This window comes from Hemiscyllium ocellatum, chromosome 19 (genome assembly GCF_020745735.1).
Source record: "Hemiscyllium ocellatum isolate sHemOce1 chromosome 19, sHemOce1.pat.X.cur, whole genome shotgun sequence".
Classification (NCBI taxonomy): Eukaryota; Metazoa; Chordata; class Chondrichthyes; order Orectolobiformes; family Hemiscylliidae; genus Hemiscyllium; species Hemiscyllium ocellatum.
Genome location: NC_083419.1, coordinates 2,914,661 through 2,937,874, shown reverse-complemented (window position 1 = coordinate 2,937,874; position 23,214 = coordinate 2,914,661). Strand labels below are relative to the sequence as shown.

The 23,214-nt window shown below is 46.2% G+C and overlaps 1 protein-coding gene across 4 annotated transcripts in view; it reads left to right on the top strand.

Moving 5' to 3' along the window:
- Positions 1-23,214, top strand: part of pawr (PRKC, apoptosis, WT1, regulator) — a 165,456-nt gene that overhangs the window by 90,428 nt on the left and 51,814 nt on the right. For all 4 annotated transcript variants that reach the window (XM_060839586.1, XM_060839588.1, XM_060839589.1 and 1 more), the window contains one exon: positions 566-682. In XM_060839586.1, the coding sequence (XP_060695569.1) occupies positions 566-682 (117 nt within the window). The remainder of the gene's footprint in view (positions 1-565; positions 683-23,214) is intronic.

The window sequence follows — 23,214 nt, the reverse complement described above, 5'->3', positions numbered from 1 at the left end:
TCCAAAAATAACATTAATCGCAGTCAGTCTCTTACAGTAAGGCTTCAGCAGACTATGGGTGTGAGGAGATTTTTCTTCCTTCTCTTTTCCCATTTCAGGGACCTCTCCAGGTTCCCAACTCATGCTGACAGCATGGAGCAGCGGTGGGTAATTGAGCCAATCATCAGCAAGAGAGAGCGCGATGAGTTGGTGACTGTGGAGCCCGCTGGTTCCCCGTGTCCCAGCGCTTTGTAGTTGAGGGTTGGTCAGTCTGGAGAGCTGGGTACTGTGCCCAGGTGGAGTCTAGTATCTTCCTGGACATCAGGTGCACTCATCTGGAGCTGTTTGATTCAGATACAGCAAGGAGGCTCTTGTAGCATGTTGGTAATGTCCCTGCCTCAGAGCTAGGAGGCCTGCGTTCAAGTCCCACCTGCTCCAAAACGCATCTGACCAGGTTGATTTTGACAAGTGTAGAATAGAGCTCAGCCATTTCCTGGCACAACTGTTCCTCACATCAGTGAAATCTGTTTGATCAAGGGATCATGTTGCTGTACTTTTGAAAACCTCTCCATTACTTTCCCTGCAGAGTCCCGATGATGATGATCATTCTGACCAGAAGCTGCAGCAGAGAGAGGATGCCATTACTCAACAGAACACTCTCCAGAACGAGTCCATCACATCTGATCCAAACAGCCCGTACATCGTAAGGATTTCTTCATTAAACTTGTTGTTTTCTATTTTTGTTTGCTATTGGAGTACTGGTGCTGTGATCTACAATTAAGTAGTGTTCTATAATTGCTTTAAAACTCTAGAATACTGTAAAGTAACGATGTCCTGATTTGTGGGAGTTTGGGGGGGGGGGGGGAGTGCGGCGGGGGGGGGGGTTGTGGGTAGATGGTGTGGGAGTTGGAGAGGTCAGTAGACAGAGATCTGTAACACCTGCGTTATTGTTGACCTGGAAGTTGGGTCTTGCATTAGTATTTATCTCTGTATGTACTAGCTTCTAAAGAACCAGCCGATTCATCACACTTCCTAAACCCTTTCCTGTAGGCCTGCTTTACTTTTCAAGTCTTTATCACATTCCTTTTTGGAAGTTACTATTGACTCCCCTTCCACTGCTCTGTTAGACAACAGGTTCCAGGTGAGAGCAATTTGCGATATTGGAACTAAATTTCAATTCCACTCCGATGTTTCTGCCAGTGATCTTAAATGTGTAACCTCTGTTTACCAACCCTCCTGGAAACTGTTCCTCTTTATGTTCTCGATCAAAGCCTGTTCTGTTTTTTTAGCCCCTCCAGTAAATCTGCCCTGAACGTCCCTGCACCAAGGAGAGCAGGGAGAGGGTCTCCTGTGTCTTTCTGCTCTTCACATTGGCTAAGTCCTCCCTGCTGTCCCCATTATCCACATTATCGGAGGGATGTGATTGCACTGGAGAGGGGGCAGGGGGAGATTTACCAGGATGTAGGTCTGGGCTGGAGAGTCTCAGTGATGGAGAGAGATTGGACAGACTGGGGCTGTTTCCCTTGGAGCAGAGGGGATTGAGGGGGGACAGGATTGAGATGGATAAGGTGATGACAGGCAGAAACCGGGGTAGACAGGAAGAAACCTTCACCCGTTGGTGGAGCGATCATGACCGGGGGCATAGATTTAAGTGGCAGAAGCTTTAGAGGGGATGTGCGAAAAATCTTTTTCCCCAGAGAGGAGTGGGAATCTGGAACTCTCTGCCTGTAAGGGTGGGAGAGGCAGAAACCCTCATCACATTAAAGAAGTGTTTTGATGTGGGGTTGCAATGCCAAGGCACACAGGGCTATGGGCCAGGTACTAGGAAATGGGATTAGAATGGTCAGTCGTCTGTTTTTGACCAGAGTCTACCCCCGTGATGGGCCCAAGGACCATTTCCTGTGCTGTCAATCTCTATGACCTCTTATAACAGCGGTTATGATGTGGGATGTTGTGGTTAGATTTTCTGCCACCGAACCTCCTCACTGCTGTCAGGCTGAGGTGCATGTCCCAGTTGGGGAAGGATGCCCACACTCAGCCTTCAGCAAGACAGGTGAGTAAGGCAGTGGGCGGGAGAATATCTCTGGATGTTGTTCATATGGACTTCCAGAAGGCTTTTGGTAAAGTCCATATAAGGGCCTGTTAATGGCATTGAGGGCTTATTGCTGACATAGCTGAGAAATTGATTGGCAGATGGCAGAAAATTGGGATAATGTATAGGTCCTCAAGTTGGCAGCATGTGACAGCAGTGTTCCACAGGATCTGTGTTATGGTCTTAATTATTCACCTTATTTATTAATTACTTAGCTAATGGTATAGGAAGTGATATATCCAAATTTGTTGATGGCACACATGTTAGGCAGCATTGTAGGCAGTGTAGATGATAGCATAAATTTACAAAAGGCTATTGATAGACGAAGTGAATGGGCAAATCTGTGGCAGATGGAGATCAATGTAAGCAATGTGTGGTTCTACATTTTAAACCGAAGAAGGATAGATCAGGGTACTTTCTAGATGATATGAAGCTACAGATATCCAAAGACACTTAGGGATTCAACTGCGTAGATCTTTAAAATATCATGAACTGGTACAGAAAATAATCAAGATGCCTAATGGAATGTTGGCCAGAGGGCTGGAGTACAAGGATGCAGAGATGATGCTGGAGATACACAAACCCCCCCTCAGAGTACTGTGAGTGGATCAGGACCCCACACCTTAGGAAGGAGATACCGATCTTGGAGGGAGTCCAACAAAGGTTTACAATAGCGATATCTGGACTTATGAGGAGAGTTCAAATAAATGAGAGCTGTTTTCTCTTGAATTTACAAGGTTCAGGGGCAGTTTGATTGAAGTCTTCAAGACATTAACAGGAAAAGGCAGAAAAACTAAAGAGAAACTATTTCTACTGGTTGGAGATTCTAGAGTTAGAGGCAAAATGTGAGAATGAGGGCCAGAGCTTCAGGAGCGATGTTAGGGAGCACTTCGACACACAAAGGCTGGGAGGGGTTTGGAACTCTCTTCCACAAACAGCAGTGGATACTGGATCAGTTGTTCATTTTAAGTTTGAGGTAGTTTTTTTTGTTAAATGCAGGTACTAAGGGTAATGGCCTATGGCAAGAATATTGAGTTAGGTCACAGATCAATCATGATCCCATTGAAAGGTGAAACAGTCTCAAGAGGCTGAATGGCCTTCTCCTGTTCCTGTGTTCCAAGAAGATAAACTCAATTGTGGTGGACAGTAAATATTCCATATCATAGCTTGTTACATTGCATCTCATTATCATCTCTAGTGCAAATAAAGGCTTGACTTTAGAATACGTTTACATTTGAATGGCTACAGTGTTCTCACATAGATACTGAGCTGGTTAAGGCACACCAGACACCTCTGGTTAATACCTGCCAGGTGCAATCCTTTGTCAATAATTTCTAAACTCTCTGTTTGGAGATGTTTCTTAGACCTCTGGAGCTGCTGGGGCTTGAGCCTAGGCTTCCTGGGTCAGAGTAAGAAAGTTCCTGCTGTACCACAAGAGCCCAGTGAGTAGTTATGGTCTGGAATACACTGCCTGAAAGTGTGGTGGAGGCAGGTTCAATTGAGGCATTTCAGAGGGTCATTGGATGATTATCTGAATCGAAATGATGTGGAGGGGAATGGGGAAAGGGCAGGCGGTTGGCACAAGGTAATGATGCTTATTTGAACTATGGCCTCCTTCTCAACCTGACCAGTGCTGTGATTCTGTCCCTGTGTAATTCTGTGTAAGATTGGCACAGTCTGCATTGTACATCCAATGCAGAATGTCCTTACCCAGTGATGGCCAATAATGGAAGGGCCTGTACATACAAGGTGTATACCTGAATCTATTGATCTTCATGATAGCATTTCCAGCCATCTGCAGCTAATGTTCAAGATCACTCCCTCCTACTCTAAATAGAAATGCAGCAACTAAACGTCAGTCTCACAGTGTTACGTTACCAAATGTTGTTTATCCAGCTGAATCAGTAAAATATTTATCTGACCTGCATGCTGACAAAAACAAATGTTATTCTTCAGTTGACTGCCTGCTAAATGTCCAAACTTCCCTACTTTACAACCTGCTCCCATTAATAACTACATGGTGGCTCAGTGGTTAACACTGCAGCCTCACAGCATCAGGGACCTGGGTTCGATTCCAACCTTGGGTGAGGAGTTTGCACATTCTCCCTTTATCTGCATGGGTTCCCTCTGGGTGATCCAGCTTCCTCCCACAATCCAAAGATGTGTAGGAATTGGCAATGTTGAATTCCCATAGTGTTCAGGGGGTGTGTAGGTCTGGTGTATTAGTCAGGGGTAAGTACTGGGTAGGGGAATGGATCTGGGTTGGGCCGAAGGGCCTGTTTCCACACTGTAGGAATTCTAATCTAAGAGAAACAGTCCAGAGGCTGGTTGCGTGTTTAAATTCTGGAGTTTGGAGAGATGTGGCTGTGGGCCTAACCTTCTCACAGGGTTTCGATCATTCAGTATGGAAACATGCCCTTTGGCCCAACCAGTCCACACACCAACCCTCCGAAGAGGAACCCACCCAGACCCATTTCCCTCTGACTAATGCACCTAACACTATGGGCAATTTAGCATGGCCAGTTCACCTGACCTGCACATCTTTGGACTGTGGGAGGAAATCGGAGCACCCGGAGGAAACCCACGCAGACACGGGGAGAATGTGCAAACTCCACACAGTCAGTCACCTGAGGCGGGAATTGAACCCTGGTGCTGTGAGGCAGCAGTGCTAACCACTGAGCCACTATGCCGCCCACATCCACTGCATTTGCGTAGCATCTCTGAAACATCATCCCAAAGCAGTTCATGTAGAGGGAAAGCAGCTTCATTGCTGTAGCACCTTTCCCATCATGCTTTGCAGCCAATGAAGTGTTGTTGCTGTTGCAGTGAATGAACGGTGGCAGTAAGTGTACAGCAGGGTCCCACAACCTGCAACAGGATAAATGACCAATCCTTTGTTAGTGACGTTGGTTGCTGCTTAGGACTCCATGCTTTTCTCAACATAGTTAAAAAAAAATCACACAACACCAGGTTATAATCCAACAGGTTTATTTGGAAGCACTAGCTTTCGGGGTGCTGATCCACGCTCCAAAAGCTAGTACTTCTGGCGTTGAGTGATTTTTAACTTTGTCCACCCCAGTCCAACACCAGCACCTCCACATCGTTTCTCAACATAGCTCTGCTGAGACAAATAGATAATCCTGTGGTGTTTGTAGGAATCCGTTTGAACCTTCAGACCTTGTAGATTTGTCTTTCTGTGGGAGAGTTGGTCTGTACGCTACCTGCCTTGTCTTCACCATGTTGACAGAGCGGCTGTCTCCCTTGTTATGACACAATACCAGTTTGAAGAATGGGTGAGCTGTGTTGTGTTATGTCCCTCACATAGCGTACCTTTAAGATGCATTCAGTTCAGAAAACAGCCAGTTTATCCTTCAAGCCAGTTTCACCATTTAATAAGTTCCTGCCTGATCCATTTGTGTGCTGAATTCCACATTCCCTTGTCCCTTTAATTACCTTAGATTTTTGATCATCAAGGAATTCTATTGATCTCAGCCTTAAAAATATCCAATGACGTACCTTCACTGTCTTCTGAGGCAGAAATTCCAAAACCTCACAACACTTAAGAAGAAAAAATATTCCCTTCATGTCTGTCCTAAAATGGCAACTTGTAAAAACAGTGTTCCCTGCTTCCGGACAGACCTACAAGAGGAACTATCCTTTCCACATCCACCTTGTCGAGACTATTCAGCTTCTGGTACATTACAATCAAATCACCCCTCGCTCTCTAACCTCCAGTGGAATCAAGCCCAGCTCATCCCATGCTCCTGATACCATCATCCTATGGGAACTGAGAATGTCAATGTATCAGATGCCATCTTACCTGGGGCCATGTGTTATGGACTAGGCCAGACCACTCAGAACATTCTTGAGCAGGCAGCCCAGACCATACTTTGTAATTTGTTCCGGTATGTGTACAGTGAAAATTACCTGGAGTAAGTTAGCGAGGTTGACTCCCAGGTTTTAAAATAGACAAAACTTTATTCACAAAATTACACAAAGAACAGAAATAAAGAATCCCTACAGAAGTCAGTCTGTCCAAACTAGACTTAATTATGCTGTTCCGAATATCCACAACAGTCCCAATAATCAACCCCCCTTAAAAAACTGTAAAAATGGAACAAATGCTTACAGGTTGAAGTTAGAAGGGCAGAAGGGGAGAGAAAGAGCCTGTTTCCACACAGTTGAACTCCTAACTAGGTCTGGACTGAATTGCTCAGTTAGAGAGCTGACCACTCCCATTTCATTACACAGGTCACTTCTAAAACATGACCACTTGACCTGAAGTCTCATCTGTTACATATAAACAAAAGGCCTCTCATAATCCTTTTCATCTCTGAACCAAATTAGTCACCCCGGAGCTGGAAGCTGTTTTACAACCCCTCACTAACCTCCAGTGGAATCAAATGCAACTTATCCCATGCTCCTGATACCATCATCTTGTGTGACCTGAGAATGTCACCGTCTCAGACACCACCCTCCCTGGGGCCATGGAGGAACGGTGAGGCAAGGGAGGGAGAATACAGGACCTGAATATTGATGGAATGGAGAAAGACAGCAGGAACTTACTGAACAGAGGAATCTTTGTTCATGAAGCACAAAAAACTAGTATCCAAGTTCAGCAGTTGATCGAGACGGCCGATTTAATGTTCATCTTTATTTCAAAGCGAATGAAGTATAAACATAGGGCAATTTTGCTAAAACTATACAATGCACTAGTCAGACTACAGCTGGAGAATTGTGAACAGTTTGGGTTTCTTATCGAAGGAAAGAAAGGCTGACATTGAAGGCGAAGGTAAAAACAAGGACTGCAGGTACTGTAAATCAGAGTCTAGATCAGTGAGGTGCTGGAAAAGCACAGCAGGTCAGGCAGCATCCGAGGAGCAGGAAAATCGATGTTTCGGGGAATCCAATGACATTGGAGGCAGACCAGAGAAGGTTTACTCAGCTGATCCCAGATATGGAGGGACTGTCTTATGATGAGAGGTTGAGTAGGATTGGGTCTATACTCAATGGAATATAGAAGAATAAAAGTGAAACAGAAATTGAAACTGATGGAAAAGCTTAGCAGGTCTGGCAGCGTCTGTGGAGAGAAATCAGAGTAAACGTTTTGGATCCGGTGACCCTTCCTCAGAATTTATGGTAGCTAGGAAAAAGTTGGTTTCTATGCAAAAGACAGGGCGGGGGAAGGGGGTAAAGTGTAAACAGTAGGTGGGGATAGAGCCCAAAGCGAGAGAAGAACAGTTAGACAGACAAAGGAGTGGATAACAATCTGCTGGGAGGGTGAATAGCTGTTATTGGGGACTGTGTAATGGGTGACAATGGTTGGAGCATAATAGCAGACTGAGTGGGGGCAGGGTAAGTGGAGGGTGATTAGCTGTTAATCAAAGGTGACCTTATTGAAACATACAAGATTCTTAGGGACTTATGGTTCTGAGGAAGGGTCACTGGACCCACAACATTAACTCTGCTTTCTTTTCACAGATGCTGCCAGACCTGCTGAGCTTTTCCAGCAACTTCTGTTTTTGTTTCTGATTTACAGTAGCCGCAGTCCTTTCAGTTTTTATTTAAGGTTCTTAGGGGCTTGAGCAGGTAGATGTTTAAAGATTGTTTCACCTTGTGGGAGAGTCTGGGAGTGGAGGGCGTTATCTTAGAATGAGGGGTCACCCATTTAAGACAGAGATGAATACTTTCTCCTGTAGGAGAGGTGTGGATCTGCAGAATTCCTTACTGCAGAGGACTGTTGAGGCTGGGTCATTAAGTGTATTCAAGGCTGAGACAGACAGATATTTCATCAGGAAGGGAATCATGGATTATGGGGAAAAGGCAGGATGGTGGAGTTGAAGATTATCACTTCAGCCATTGAATAGCAGTGTAGACTCAATGGGCTGAATGGCCTACTTCTGTTCCTATGTCTTATGGTCTTGAAGCATGACATGGTGAAAGTGTGCTAAGGTTTATAACTGAATAGCTCAATATTAGCCCATACTCTGAAATGCCTGTGTCTTTAATGTTTACATATATATGGAGCTGTAATAAACCTGCTTCTTTCAGTACCTTGCAACTCATGCCTTGTTCCTCCTCCTCATTCTTAAATTGATCCCCCTTTACACTGAGACTGTGCCCCCTGGTCCTAGAGTCTCCCAGGAGGGGAAACACCCTCTCAGCATTTACCCCGTCAAGCCCCTTAAGAATCTGACATGTTTCACTGAGGTCACCTTTCATTCATCTAAACTCCGGTGAGTGCAGTCCCAACTTGTTTAGTCTTTGATCATAAGGTAGTCCCTCCATCCCTCCTTCTCCAAACTGCCTACGATGATATAATATTTTTCCTGAAGTACGGGGAACCAAAACTGTTCACAGTGCACCAGAAGTGGTCTCACCAGCACCTTGTACAGCCACAGTGAGACTTCCTTTCTCTTACACACCAACCTCTTGAGCTAAGGGCCACCATGCAGCTGCTGCTGCTGCTGTGTGTTAGCTTTCTATGTTTCGCTCCTCCCCACCGCCCGAGTCCCTCTGTGTTACAGCTTTCTGCAGTTTTACTCCAGTTAAATAATACTGGTTTTGTTCTCCATTCCAAAGGGAATAACGTCACATTTTCTCACATTGTGCTCCATTTGCCAACTTCTTGCCTACTTATTTGATTGAGGTGTATAAAATGCTACAGGAGATTGATGAGGTGGATGCGGAACAGATGCTCCCCTCTGTGGGACATCATGAACAAGTGGTTATAGATACAGAGTGAGAGGAGGTAGCTTCCAAACTGAGATGAAGAGAAACAACTTCCCTCTGAGGGTTATGAATCTGTGAACTTACTACCCCCCCAATTGAATTGGGGGCAGAATCAATCGACAGATTCAAGAAAGAAATAGATATATTTCTGATGAAAAGCAGCACGGTGGCACAGTGGTTAGTATTGTTGCCTCACAGCGCCAGAGACCCGGGTTCAATTCCCGCCTCAAGCGACTGTCTATGTGGAGTTTGCACATTCTCCCTGTGTCTGCGTGGGTTTCCTCCAGGTGCTTCGGTTTCTTCCCACAATCCAACAAATGTGCAGGTTAAGTGAATTGGCCATGCTAAATTGCCTGTAGTGTTAGGGGCAGGGGTAAATGCAGGGGAATGGGTCTGGGTGGGTTGCTCTTCGGAGGGTCGGTGTGGACTTGTTGGGCTGAAGGGCCTGTTTCCACACTGTAAGTAAGTAATCTAAGAAAGGATGGAGACAGGAAAGTGGAGTTGAGACCTCGATAAGATCATGTTAAATGGCAGAATGGGCTGAACGGCCTAATTCCTATGTTCCAGTCCTTAGCTTGTCAGCATCTCTCTGCAAAACATTTATATTCCCCCTCACAATCTGCCTTTCCATTAATTTTTTTTGTCATCTACACATTTGATTACAGTATGTTCACTTGCTTCCTCCAAGTCATTAATATGTTGTAAACTGTTACTGTCCCAGTATTGTGAAACCCCACTGGTCAACCTGATAAAGCCCCTTCCCCCACCTCACTGTTTCCTGCCCATGAGCCAGTTCACCATCCGTACTCATGTACTCCCTCTAAATCGAATGAGTTACATTACGTGAGCTAAGATAAACATTGCTGGGTTAGGTACAAATGTCCAATGGGGGCCAAGCCTTAATCCACAGGGCCAGGTCAGGCTGCACTGACTGCTGGAAGCTGCACTTTGTAAATAGTGACTGATACTATCTGTAACTAGAAACTGATAGTGGCGATAGGTAAGTGAAAAATACCAGAAATATGTACCGATACCTCCTTTCAAACCATTTTGCAATTCTGTGGCAAGTGGAGAGATTGTAGAGAAGGTGATCCAATGCTGGAGCATGAAGTCTCTGGGCTGTGAGCCATAAGACTGTGGGTTCAAGTTCCATGGCAGAGATTTGTGTGTAAACTCCTGGCTGTTAGTGCAGTACTGAGGGAGTGCTGCACTGTCACAGGTGCCGCATTATGGGTGAGATGCAATCTCCTCCCCCAGGTAGAATTACAAGATCCAATGGTCACTATTGGGTCTGGTGGCCTGGTCAATTCGTCACCCACTCTTGGTCCCCATTGTCAGATATCGAGCTGCCTTCCTTCCCTGATATACCGTGAACAATCCCTGTGTCTGGCTACTCCTCTTTCTCTCCAGGATCCACCTATCAGCCACATCCCTGCCCCTGCACAACCCTACCCCAGTCCTCATGTCACTAGTATGAATCCTGCCTTCTCCCCATAACCCTTGACCCCCTGAATAATCATGAGCCGATCTATCTCTGCCTTAAACACACTGTCTGACTTGGCCTTCTCAGCCCTCTGCAGCAATGAGTTTCACAGATTCCTCGCCTTCTGGCTGAAGAAATTCCTCCTCATCTGAGTTCTGGAGGGTCCTGGCTCCCTCTGAGGCTGTTCTCTCGGGTCCCAGTCTCCTATTTAGTCGAAACATCCTCTCTCCATCCTGAACTTGGACTTCCAAATTCCTTTGTGCTTCAGAATTCTAAAGCCTTTTCCCATTTATAAAATAGTCTGCTCCTCTTCTCCCACTGGGATACTTTCTCACATTGTGTTCCACTTGGCACTCCTTTGCTCACTCCCCTAACATGTTCAAGTCCTTCTGCAGCCTCCCCCCTTCCTCTACACTATCTGTCCCTCCACCTACCTCTGAGTCACCTGCTGCCAGCCCTGCTGAGTTTCTCCAGCACTTTCTGTTCCTGTTTGTTTCATTGCAATATTGACCCATCGGTCAGCATCACGTGGGAGTTAGCTGTGCACAAACAGTCTGCTGTTCTACAACAACCCTTCCACTCTATGTCATTGCCTGTGAAACACTTTGCTTGGGCTGTATAAAGGCAAGGATTTTCTAACAGGGGAATACTGCGTTCTGTCCCCATTTCTAAATCTTATTAATTGTTGGGTAGGTTTTGATGTCACGCTTTATGGGCTGAGAAAGATGCCAAGAGGGAGACAAAGCAAACCAGGCTGTGTGTGAATTGGGTGCCCTTCATGTTGTATGTGATTTCTGGTCACTACGTGAATTGGAAGGAAAGCCATGGCTGACCTTGTTAGGAGATTTATGATTTTCTCTATAGAGCAGAAGCCAAATCTCCAGCAATGTGGAACTGGGGCCAAGTTCTCAAGTGACACATGAAGGGCCTTAAGAATCATGTGTAGTGATGTGGCTGCATGGAAAACAGGGAGCAAATTTCCAGCCAAATTGAAAACTCAGCTGCTCGGGCACGGTGGCACAGTGGGCGGCACGGTGGCACAGTGGTTAGCACTGCTGCCTCACAGCGCCTGAAGACCCGGGTTCAATTCCCGACTCAGGCGACTGACTGTGTGGAGTTTGCACGTTCTCCCCGTGTCTGCGTGGGTTTCCTCCGGGTGCTCCGGTTTCCTCCCACAGTCCAAAGATGTGCGGGTTAGGTGAATTGGCCATGCTAAATTGCCCGTAGTGTTAGGTAAGGGGTAATGTAGGGGTATGGGTGGGTTTCGCTTCGGCGGGTCGGTGTGGACTTGTTGGGCCGAAGGGCCTGTTTCCACACTGTAAGTCTAATCTAATCTAATCATATCCGGACTTGCATTGTCATAATTACCCATCACCCACTGTGCTTGCTGACCTCCCAATACTTCAGCAACTCCATTCTAAAACTCTCACCTTATTTCTCATATCTCTTAGTGGCATCACCCCTCCCTTACTTTGTAATCTTTCCCAGACTTACAGCTCCTCCGAAATCGCTCAGATGCCATTAGCCACGCAGCTGCTACAGCCAACACCACTGCGACAAACAATGACGTCACTTCCGCCCCCGCACTGCACAGACCACCGCCACCGTTGACTATGCCGCTAACATTCCTGATGAAAGGCTTACGTTCAAAACGTCGACTCTCCTCCTCGATGCTCCCGACCGACTGTGTTTTTCCAACACCACGCTTTTTGACTCTGTTCTCCAGCATCTGCGTTCCTCACTTTCTCCCCATAATGCGCTCTCAGCTGGCTTGGTATAATTTTTATAAAATAAAGAACTATGGATGCTAGAAATCTGAAACATAAATATAAATTTCTGGAGAAGCTCAGCAGGTCTGGCAGTATCTGTGGAGTGAAAGTGAAATTAATGTTTTGGGTCCAGTGGCTGTATTGATGAGGAGTCACCAGCATCAAAACATTAACTCTGCTTTCTCTCCCTCTCTCCACACACGCTGCCAGACCTGCTAAATTTTGCTAGCTGTTCCTGTTTTTGTTGGTCGAATTTTTGTCAGCCTGTTTGTAATCTTTTGAAGTGTCTTTGATGTTTGGTAACAGTGGTAAAATGCAAATTGTTTTTTAAGAAATAGCGTGTCACAGACTTGAATGAATTGGACAGTTCATTAAATATAAAAAAAATTCAGTCATTTTTAACAATCCCTCATGGGATGGAGACATCATTGGCTGGGCCAAAACTCAATGCCGTGGAGATAGTTCAGAGATTTTGACCGAGGGTCAGTGAAGGAATGGCGATCGATTTCCAAGTCAGGATGATGAGGGGCTTGGAGGGCAACTTGCAGGGAGTGGTGTTCTCACATATCTGCTGCCCTTGTCCTGCGACATGATGATTGTCTTGGGTTCAGGTAGTCCTTTTGGAATCGGACTACTGGGTTCCTGCAGAGTAGATTACAGAAGGTACACGCTGCTACTACTCTGCATCAGTGATAGATGGGGTGGGTGTTGATGGTGACGGATGGGGTGGGTGTTGATGGTGACGGATGGGACGGGTGTTGATGGTGACGGATGGGGTGGGTGTTGATGGTGACGGATGGGGTGGGTGTTGATGGTGACGGATGGGGTGGGTGTTGATGGTGATGAATGTGGTGGGTGTTGATGGTGACGGATGGGTGGGTGTTGATGGTGACGGATGGGGTGGGTGTTGATGGTGACGGATGGGGTGGGTGTTGATGGTGACGGATGGGACGGGTGTTGATGGTGACGGATGGGGTGGGTGTTGATGGTGACGGATGGGGTGGGTGTTGATGGTGATGAATGTGGTGGGTGTTGATGGTGACGGATGGGTGGGTGTTGATGGTGACGGATGGGACGGGTGTTGAAGGTGACGGCTGGGATGGGTGTTGATGGTGACAGACGGGGTGGGTGTTGATGGTGACGGATGGGGTGGGTGTTGATGGTGACGGATGGGGTGGGTGTTGATGGTGACGGATGGGACGGGTGTTGAAGGTGACGGCTGGGATGGGTGTTGATGGTGACAGACGGGGTGGGTGTTGATGATGGATGGGGTGGGTGTTGATGGTGATGGATGGGGTGGGTGTTGATGGTGATGGATGGGGTGGGTGTTGACGGTGATGGATGGGGTGGGTGTTGACGGTGATGGATGGGGTGGGTGTTGATGGTGATGGATGGGGTTGGATGTTGATGGTGATGGATGGGGTGGGTGTTGATGGTGACGGATGGGTGGGTGTTGATGGTGATGGATGGGGTGGTTGTTGATGGTGATGGATGAAGTTGGATGTTGATGGTGATGGATGGGGTGGGTGTTGATGGTGATGGATGGGGTGGGTGTTAATGGTGAGGATGGGGTGGGTGTTGATGGTGATGGATGGGATGGGTGTTGATGGTGATGGATGGGATGGGTGTTGATGGTGATGGATGGGATGGGTGTTGATGGTGACGGATGAGGTTGGATGTTGATGGTGACGGATGGGGTGGGTGTTGATGGTGATGGATGGGGTGGGTGTTAATGGTGAGGATGGGGTGGGTGTTGAAGGTGATGGATGGGGTGGGTGTTGATGGTGATGGATGGGGTGGGTGTTGATGGTGATGGATGGGGTGGGTGTTGATGGTGACGGATGGGATGGGTGTTAATGGTGAGGATGGGGTGGGTGTTGATGGTGACGGACGAGGTTGGATGTTGATGGTGATGGATGGGGTGGGTGTTGATGGTGATGGATGGGGTGGGTGTTGATGATGATGGATGAGGTTGGATGTTGATGATGATGGATGGGGTGGGTGTTAATGGTGAGGATGGGGTGGGGTGGGTGTTGATGGTGACGGATGGGATGGGTGTTAATGGTGAGGATGGGGTGGGTGTTGATGGTGATGGATGGGATGGGTGTTGATGGTGATGGATGGGGTGGGTGTTAATGGTGAGGATGGGGTGGGTGTTGATGGTGACGGATGAGGTTGGATGTTGATGGTGATGGATGGGGTGGGTGTTGATGGTGATGGATGGGGTGGGTGTTAATGGTGACGGATGGGGTGGGTGTTGAAGGTGATGAATGGGGTGGGTGTTGATGGTGATGGATGGGGTGGGTGTTGAAGGTGACGGATGGGGTGGGTGTTGATGGTGACGGATGGGATGGGTGTTGATGGTGATGGATGGGGTGGGTGTTGATGGTGATGGATGGGGTGGGTGTTGATGATGATGGATGAGGTTGGATGTTGATGATGATGGATGGGGTGGGTGTTAATGGTGAGGATGGGGTGGGTGTTGAAGTTGATGGATGGGGTGGGTGTTGATGGTGACGGATGGGATGGATGTTAATGGTGAGGATGGGGTGGGTGTTGAAGGTGATGGATGGGGTGGGTGTTGATGGTGACGGATGGGATGGGTGTTAATGGTGAGGATGGGGTGGGTGTTGATGGTGACGGATGGGATGGGTGTTAATGGTGAGGATGGGGTGGGTGTTGATGGTGATGGATGGGATGGGTGTTAATGGTGAGGATGGGGTGGGTGTTGAATGTGATGAAGTTATTGAAGATCATGGACATATTTGTGTGACTATTGTAATATACTTTACAACAGTTTTTGAGGCCTCCTTTTAGAATGAATTGTGTTTTGTGTGCATTGTTTGTGTTTTCTAACCAAATAAGAAAGAAAAGCTCCAGTTTAAACATTCAGGATACATTTGTTTTAAGCATTAGGGATATATCCAAAGCCTAGAGAAAGATTTCTTTCAGTCTGAATGTCGTTTGGAAAAGTCCTGTGCTGTGCATGGATGATCAGAGCTGTCCTGACCTGGGAAGGAAAGGATAAAGTGCAGCTACTTTACCTTTGAGTAAATACTTTGTGATCATCCCAGACCATAAATGATGGGATAAAACCAGGAAGAGATTGCTTAAAGCTGAATATGTTTATGCTCAGGCGCATGCATGCCTTCAAGAAAAAGCCAACCGTGGTTCCAGTCTATAAGTCAAGGTCATCAAGTGAATTAAACTTGCAGAGCTGTTCGAGACAGAGTCGTTGGTGTGAATATTGCACACGTTCTGTTTGGTAACAAAAACAAAAATTGCTGGAAAAGCTCAGCAGGTCTAGCAACATTGTGGAGAGAAGTCAGAGTTAGCTTAGTAACCCTTCCTCAGAAACTTGAGTTATGTTTTTGGCAGCTGTGCTGAGGCTGCCCTTTGAGTACAATCCATAAACTATTGTTTCTCTTTTCCAATTTATAAAGGATTGTTTTGGGATTAATGGGATTATGCCGTTACCATGTATACACGGGATGTGGGTGTTGTTGACTGGACTGCTATCCATTGGGCATACTATTGCACTCAGTGACATCATGGATCACCTTTGATACACTCAGCACGTGGGAGGGCGGCCGTGAGTTGACACATTGCTTTAATCGTGTCGGCAAACAGATCATTGTGTTTTGACAACATTTATATCACGTTGGCTAAATTAAACACAGTGTACTGAGGTATATATCCCGATGGTGAAGGCTTTTAGATGGCTGGGATCAGTAAATGTGTCCAAACCAATTGTAGTCAAAAAGTGTGGTGCTGGAAAAGCACAGCTGGTCAGACAACATCCAAGGAGCAGGAGAGTCGATATTTCGAGCATAACTCTTCATCTGGAATTCCTGATGAAGAATTTATGCTCGAAACATTGACTCTCTTGCTCCTCGGATGTTGTCTGACCGGCTGTGCTTTTCCAGCACCACACTCGTTAATTCTGATTTCCATCATCTGCAGTCCTCACTTTCTCCCAGACCAGTTGTAGGAGAGCAGATTTGAACTTATGTTTTTGTATTTCTGCTTCAGTGAGGTGACCATTCTCATCTGTTCAAATTATTGCATAGAACAAAGAGTGTGCAGTCCCTTTTCTGCTCAGTTCTTCTGCACTCACTGTGATCAGTTGAGCTGATAGATCCCAGGTCAGATATAATCTCAAGTTCTTTCTGTAAATTAGTTTACCTCTCCTGTTCACCCTCTTTTCAAAGACTCTTCAGACATCACTGATCAATCATTCTATAGTTCCCCGTTTTCTTATACATAATCCCCTCCGGAAAATGCCTTTTTGGGTTCTTTTAAGGTGCGGGTGTATTGCTGGATTTGGCTGGATTGTGTTACCCATATCTAGTTACCCTTGAACTGAGCGGTTCGCTCAGCCAATCCAGAGGGGCAACTGGGAATTAATCACATTGTTCTGGGTCTGGAGTCACATGGCGGCCAGATTGGGTAAGGATGACAGACTTCCTTCCCAGAAGGGAATGAGTGAAGCCGATAGGTTTTTATGATGTTTGATGAATATTGGCATGTTCACCACGACAGAAACTAACTTGATGTTCAGATTTATTATTAGCGTTAGAATCCCTGCAGTGAGGGAAGAGGCCTTTGACCCATCGAGTTTGCATCAACCCTCCCGACAGCATCCCATCCTCTCTCCATGACCACACATTTCCCATGGCCAATTCACCCTGACCTGCACATCTTTGGACTGTGGGAGGAAACCGGAGCACCCAGAGGAAACCCACACAGACACGGGGAGAATGTACAAACACCACACAGTCAGTCACCCGAGGGTGGAATCGAACCTGGAACCCTGGTGTGATGCAGGGCTAACCACTGAGCCACCACGCCACATACAGTAAATGCTCCCAGTACCATTGCTGAGATTTGAATCTGTGTCCCAATAATGTTATCCTGGCCCACAGGATTACTAGCCCAGTTCCACTATCACCATGCTATACCTCCGCTTCATGTTATATCTTTTGCGTGGATCTTTGAGATCCTGCTGGGAACAGGATCAGCACTGCGATCAACATATGCAGAGCCTCGGAGCTGCCACACAGCTCAGAGTCACCCAGCCCCTCCATAAGGCATGAAGGTATAGGTCACTCTAACAGTTCTGTTACCGAAAACAAGACCATGCTTTAAACTCTTGAGCATTCCTTTTAGTGAATTAGTTCGGAGCAAACAGTCTCTTCAAGTGGAGCTTTTGTCTTCTTAGTTTTGTTGTTGCTCATTTTGGCAGATCATTGCGTTAGGAATTTGGAAGGAAGTGTTACTTGGATATGTCTGAATATCTTTGGTTAGATTTCACATAAGAAAGCAGTCATTACTTTGACTGCTGCTAACCAGTTATGTTCTGTTGGCTAATGTGCACACTCTGTCTGCCTTTCATCTGCCACTCCAGAACAGACTGTTGCTCTGCTTCCTGACATCTGTAAGGTTTGTTTTGTCCTAGTTGTTCTCGCCTGTCTCAGCTTTCGACTCCTGGTGTTGTGCACTTCATCTGTGTCAAAACTCAGATTCCCATATTGGTGACCATATGTTGTAAGTTAGCTGACTTTAGATGTGTCACACCGCCTTGGAAAAACCTTGCTTTAATATCTGGAAACCATTTCTGCATTAAGTGTTTACCTCTGGCAAATGGAAAACGATGCAGTATCTCAGCTGTATTTAATAGTATTTTTCCACTGAGAAAAGTCAAATTTGGTTTCACTGACTATTAAGGTTTATTAAAAACCACTTACTGCTTATCCATTAAGTTACAAGAGCAGTCATTGCACAGTATATAAATAGGCCACTGATTTTATTAGTCCTATCAGGAGTTTGTTATTTCTTTGATTTTGAATTCATTCACAGGATGTGGACATTTCTGGCTGGGCCAGTATTTATTGTCCATCCCTAGTTGCCCCTTGAGAAGGTGGGGGTAAGCTGCCTTCTTGACCCGCTGCAGTCCATATGCTGTAGGTAGACCCACAATGCCCTTAGGGAGGGAATTCTAGGATTTTGACCCAGCGACACTGAAGGAATGGTGATATATTTCCAAGTCAGGATGGTGAGTGGCTTGGAGGGGAACTTCTAGACAGAACACATAGAGTGGAGAAAAAGGGTTTTTTTTCAGAATGGCCGCTGGTAACTTTGGAGTTTCGCAGGGGACCACAGCTATTTGTGTTATACATGAACAATCTGGACGAAGTAACTGAAGGCATTGTTACTAGTTTTGCAGATGACACAGAGATAAGTGGATGGGCAGGGAGTGTTGAGGAGGAAAGACTAGGAAAGTAGGCAAAGAAGAGGCAGCTGGAGTACACTGTGGGAAGTAAGAGGGATAAGCAGAGGTGTGGACTATTTTTAAACAGGAAACGACTTCAGAAATTTGAAGCACAAAGGATCTTGGGAGTCCAAGTTCAGGGTTCTCGCAAGATTAACATACAGATTCATTTGGCAATTAGGAAGGCAAATGCAATGTTAGCATTCATTTCAAAAGAACAAGATTACAAGAGCAGCACAGTGGCACAGTGGTTAGCACTGCTGCCTCACAGCACCAGAGACCCGGGTTCAATTCCTGACTCAGGAGTTTGCACGTTCTCCCCGTGTCTGCGTGGGTTTCCTCCGGGTGCTCCGGTTTCCTCCCACAGTCCAAAGATGTGCGGGTCAGGTGAATTGGCCATGCTAAATTGCCCATAGTGTTAGGTAAGGGGTAAATATAGGGGTATGGGTGGGTTGCGCTTCAGCGGGTCGGTGTGGACTTGTTGGGCCGAAGGGCCTGTTTCCACATTGTAAATAATCTAATCTAAAAAAAAATGTACTGCTGAGGCTGTATAAGGCTCTGGTGGGACTGCATTTGATGACCCTTTCGAACTGAGATGAGGAGGAATTTCTTTAGCCAGAAGATGTTGAATCTGTGGAACTCATTTCCCCAGAGGGCTGTGGAGGCCAAGTCAGTGCGTGTTTTTAAGACAGAGATAAATAAGCTCTTGATTAGTAAGGGCATCAAGAATTGTTGGGAGAAAGCAGGATGGGGTTGAGAAACATCAGCCATGATCGAATGGCAGAGCAGATTTGATGGGCTGGACGGCCCAGTTCTTTTCTTATATCTTATGGTTTTATAGTATTTTTCCCATGTATCTGCTCCCCTTGTCCTTTAGATGGAAGTGGTTCTGGGTTTGGAAAGTGCTATCTGAGGATCTTTAGTGTATTTCTGCAGTGCATCTTGTAGACAGTACACACTGCTGCTACTGAGCGTAGGGGGTGGACGGAGTAGATGCTTGTGGATGTGGTGACAATCAAGCAGCTGCTTTGTCCTGGATAGTGTCATATATAGCCTTTCACTCAACAACCTCATCTAGATCTACCATTAAACTCCTTATGTGCCTGCCCAGCTTCTCCTAATTGCATCATGGCTTATTTGTCCTTTGAGGAGAAGGTGGCCATGCTTTCAGCAGGGCTGTTTGGTGGATTTCCACAGGGTGACCGATGAGGTGGTTCTGTCTCTGAAAGGCTTTCTTTCCCCAGTTTGCCTCCTGCTATGTTACTAGTAGAGTCTCCCCTCTCCTTCTGCTTTCCTGGTGTCTCTGATCTGGGTGTGTTCTCAGAAGGAGGCTGTACTGCATATTATTTAGTTTTGTTGAGTGCAGACTTGGAGCTATAACCCAAACCTCCGAAGTGAAGCCTTCAGCGTATCCTTTTTGCACTTTCTTTGACAGCCTATCATGTGACTATACCCCAGATTTGATCTGTTCTCGAGAGGTTCCTGTGGTTAGTGAGGGTTGGGGACTTTGACCACCTGACATTGATCTGGTACCCAGTCCAGTTTCTGTGTGTGAAGAGCAGAGTGGGCAGGGCTGTTGGTGTATTGGTGTATTGGTGTTCCACTTGGTAGGCAGACCCACCTCTCCTGTGGCGTTGAAAATCTGTCAATGTCTGCCGTTAACTCGGACAATTCTTGCATGTGTCGTGTCATCATTGTAGCAATGCTGAGTGTTGCTGAGGCCAGTGACAGGTCTTGCCCATGGACTGAAACTTTGAGCTTGAAATGGGTCTTTCCTGGTGTAGACTGGGATATTCTTTCAGTTTGCTTTGTGTTGGTTAGAGAGCTCCTGTTTGAAGAAGACATTCAGGCTGTGTTGAACAGCATGGCTTTGGAGCCCTAGATCTCTGCCTGGAGACAACTGAGATTGGGCAGTTCCCGGCCTCTCGATCCCTGGATCACCATCCTGGATGGCATCATGGGGAACAGAGCAGAAATATGTACTGAAGATGGTTGGTGCCAGCACACAGCAGAGTTTAACTCTAGCGGTGGCACTTCAGCCTGGACACAAGGCAACAAACTGTCCCACAATTGTTTTAACAGTGGTAACAAATTTGTCCAAAGGCCCTCTCTGATGCTGAATGTGGCCGACACTGAGAGACTGCTTTTGGAAATCAACTGTCTAGGGCAGTTCTCAAGGTGAGGGGCTGATCTGTTAGCACTGACACGTGCCTTCACTCAGACGGTGGTGGATGTGTGGCTTTCACACATCACTGGACCTTGGGTGCATCCTGGTTGAACTTCCTTAAGACTGGGATGGCTAGATCTCTGGGCTGTCCAGGAATTGAGCGATGTGGAAGTGAGTGGGAAAGTGGAGTTGGAGCTCACAATTTCCATGATCATATTCAATAGGATAGAACAGACTTGATGGGCCAAATGGTCTACACCTGCTTCACATGTCCACTTGTGTTCTCCTGGCTGTGTCAAAGGCTTTGTTCAAGTCAACAGATGTTTGTGATGCAGAGTGATGCTGACAGCATGGGTTCAACTCCCACACTGGCTAAGGACTCTCCTTCTGAACCTCTGCCCTCACCTGAGGCTCAGTGACACTCACGTTAAACCACCGGCCGCCATCTTTGTTTAATGAGGGAGCAGCCCCATGGTTTGATACCTCCTTTGCCCATGGCTTTCCCCTTGGAGCTGTGTCACACTTTGTTTGAACTTTACGTCAGGCAGATTGGTAAGAGCATTGTGTGAAATGTGAACGTCTGTCGCCTGGCATGTTGAGTTAAAAGTGGTGCATTGTATATACTGAAAGATACTTCGGTCAATACAGAGTCATGTCCTCTGAAAACAGGAAGAATACATAAACACACTACATTAAAAACATTGGCAAAATATGATTTCCTGCAGCAGTACTCAAGCCCTGCATTACCAAACCCAACCAATTAAAATTGTAAATGTGGTCCTTTTAATAACAGACTTTCAATTGCACAAACAAGCACAGAAATAGCTGGAAAAGCTCAGCGTTCTGCATCGTGAGGAAGGCTGACCGGACCTGAAACATTAGCTTTAATTCCTCTTCACAGGTGCTGGCAGACCTGCTGAGCTTTTCCAGCAACTTCTGTTTTTGTTTCTGATTTACAGCAACCACAGTTCATTGGGTTTTCGCTTTCCAATTGCACAATGTGTTCTTAGATGCCTTTCTATACCGCCTTCTGAATTCTCACCTCACACTCCAGATCGATATTTAAATAGTTTGGATGTTTCTACAAATGGCGGAGGTCCCACCCTCGGAGAGTGAGTTAGTGCTCACTGCACAGTCGGAGGGTGTGCTGAAATGCCAGCGGTGACACCTCTCAGAGGAGATATTAAACCCAAGATCCGTCCACTCCTTCAGGAGGGGCTGATAAGATCCCAAGGTTCCATTTTGCAGAACAGCAACGGGAGGGGGGAGGGCGGGGGGGCTTCCAAATTCGCCGGCAAATATTTGTCCCTCACCCAGCAATATTAGCAGCTTATCTGGTCATTGATCCTCTCTGCTCTGGGTGGGAGCTTGCTGTTTTTGCTAAATTACCGTAGTGACTAGGTTTCAGAGATAATTCCGTAGCTATTGACATTCTGAGCACGTGAAAATTGTTACGAAAATGCAGGTTTGTGCTTTGAAGCAAAACATAAATTTGTCGATACAGACTTGGCCAGCAGAATCTATTGCAAATCCCCTCCCGCCAGCCAACTGCCTGAACCATGTATTTCTGTCTTGTTTGTGGGTAATTGGTGCATGAAAATTAGCTGCTTTGTTTCTGACATTGCAACCGTGTAACTACATCTCTAACATGTTTGATTGGTGGACAGTATTTTGGATTGTCCTGAGGTTGTGAAAGGTGCTGAATAGGAGCAAAATGGTATTTTGTTCAATTTGGTAACTGCAAGATATCAGGAATACCAAAACTGTGCAGTAATTGGCTCAGGATACATTTAACACAAAGGGTCTTCAAAACTGGGGCTGGAGTTTCAATCCGAACACACCCATAGTGCATCCAGGACCGCTGAACTGTATGTCACAGCTTGTGGACTCTTCAACACAAAACATACAAATCACGTTGTTTCTTCATTTAAACCCTGAAGGTGAAACCCTACATGCACGCGCGCATACACACACACACACACACACACACACACACACACACACACACACACACACACAGAATTAATTAGCTTGGAATTTCTGCTAATTGTACTCCTCTCCGAGCCTTCCAAGAAACTCTTAAAATGAGGCTGGTCCTTTTTGGGGACAGGGACTTGAAGAGATATTCTTGATGACAAGCCACCTATCGAGGGGTCCTGTTTGGCCCCACCCCTGGGCATTTCCCATTTGCAGGTAAATGTAATAGGAGGATCTGCCAAGGAGCTGCTCCTCCAGTTGGAGGCTGTTTCTCTTTGACATTGATTGCTGATAATCCTGTCAGTGTGTGACAGTCACAGCCTGGGACAGCTGGTGTGTTAGACTGCGCAAAACACAGTGTGTCAGTCCCTTCAAAGTTGTCCCATAAGGCTCCTCAGCAATATTAATCAGCAATATTAATCAGCAATATTAATCAGTGATATTTTAGTCAGTGATATTAATCAGCAGATCCTCAGTGGGATTGTATGGTGACTAAGAGCGAAATATGCGTTTAATGATGTTGCAAACTTCACCTTCATGAAATTTACTCATGCCCCATTGCTCCCCACAGTGAGAGAACTTAAAATCTGATTCCCTTCTAATAGAAGTTTGGACGATTCTGGTTTAAAAGATTTTGAGTGACTGTAATTGCACTAGACAGTAATTGCTGTACCCTTATGTAATTGGTGAATGCCTGATTGTATTTTTAATAGTAATTATTAGTCATGGAAAAGTTGGAACGAT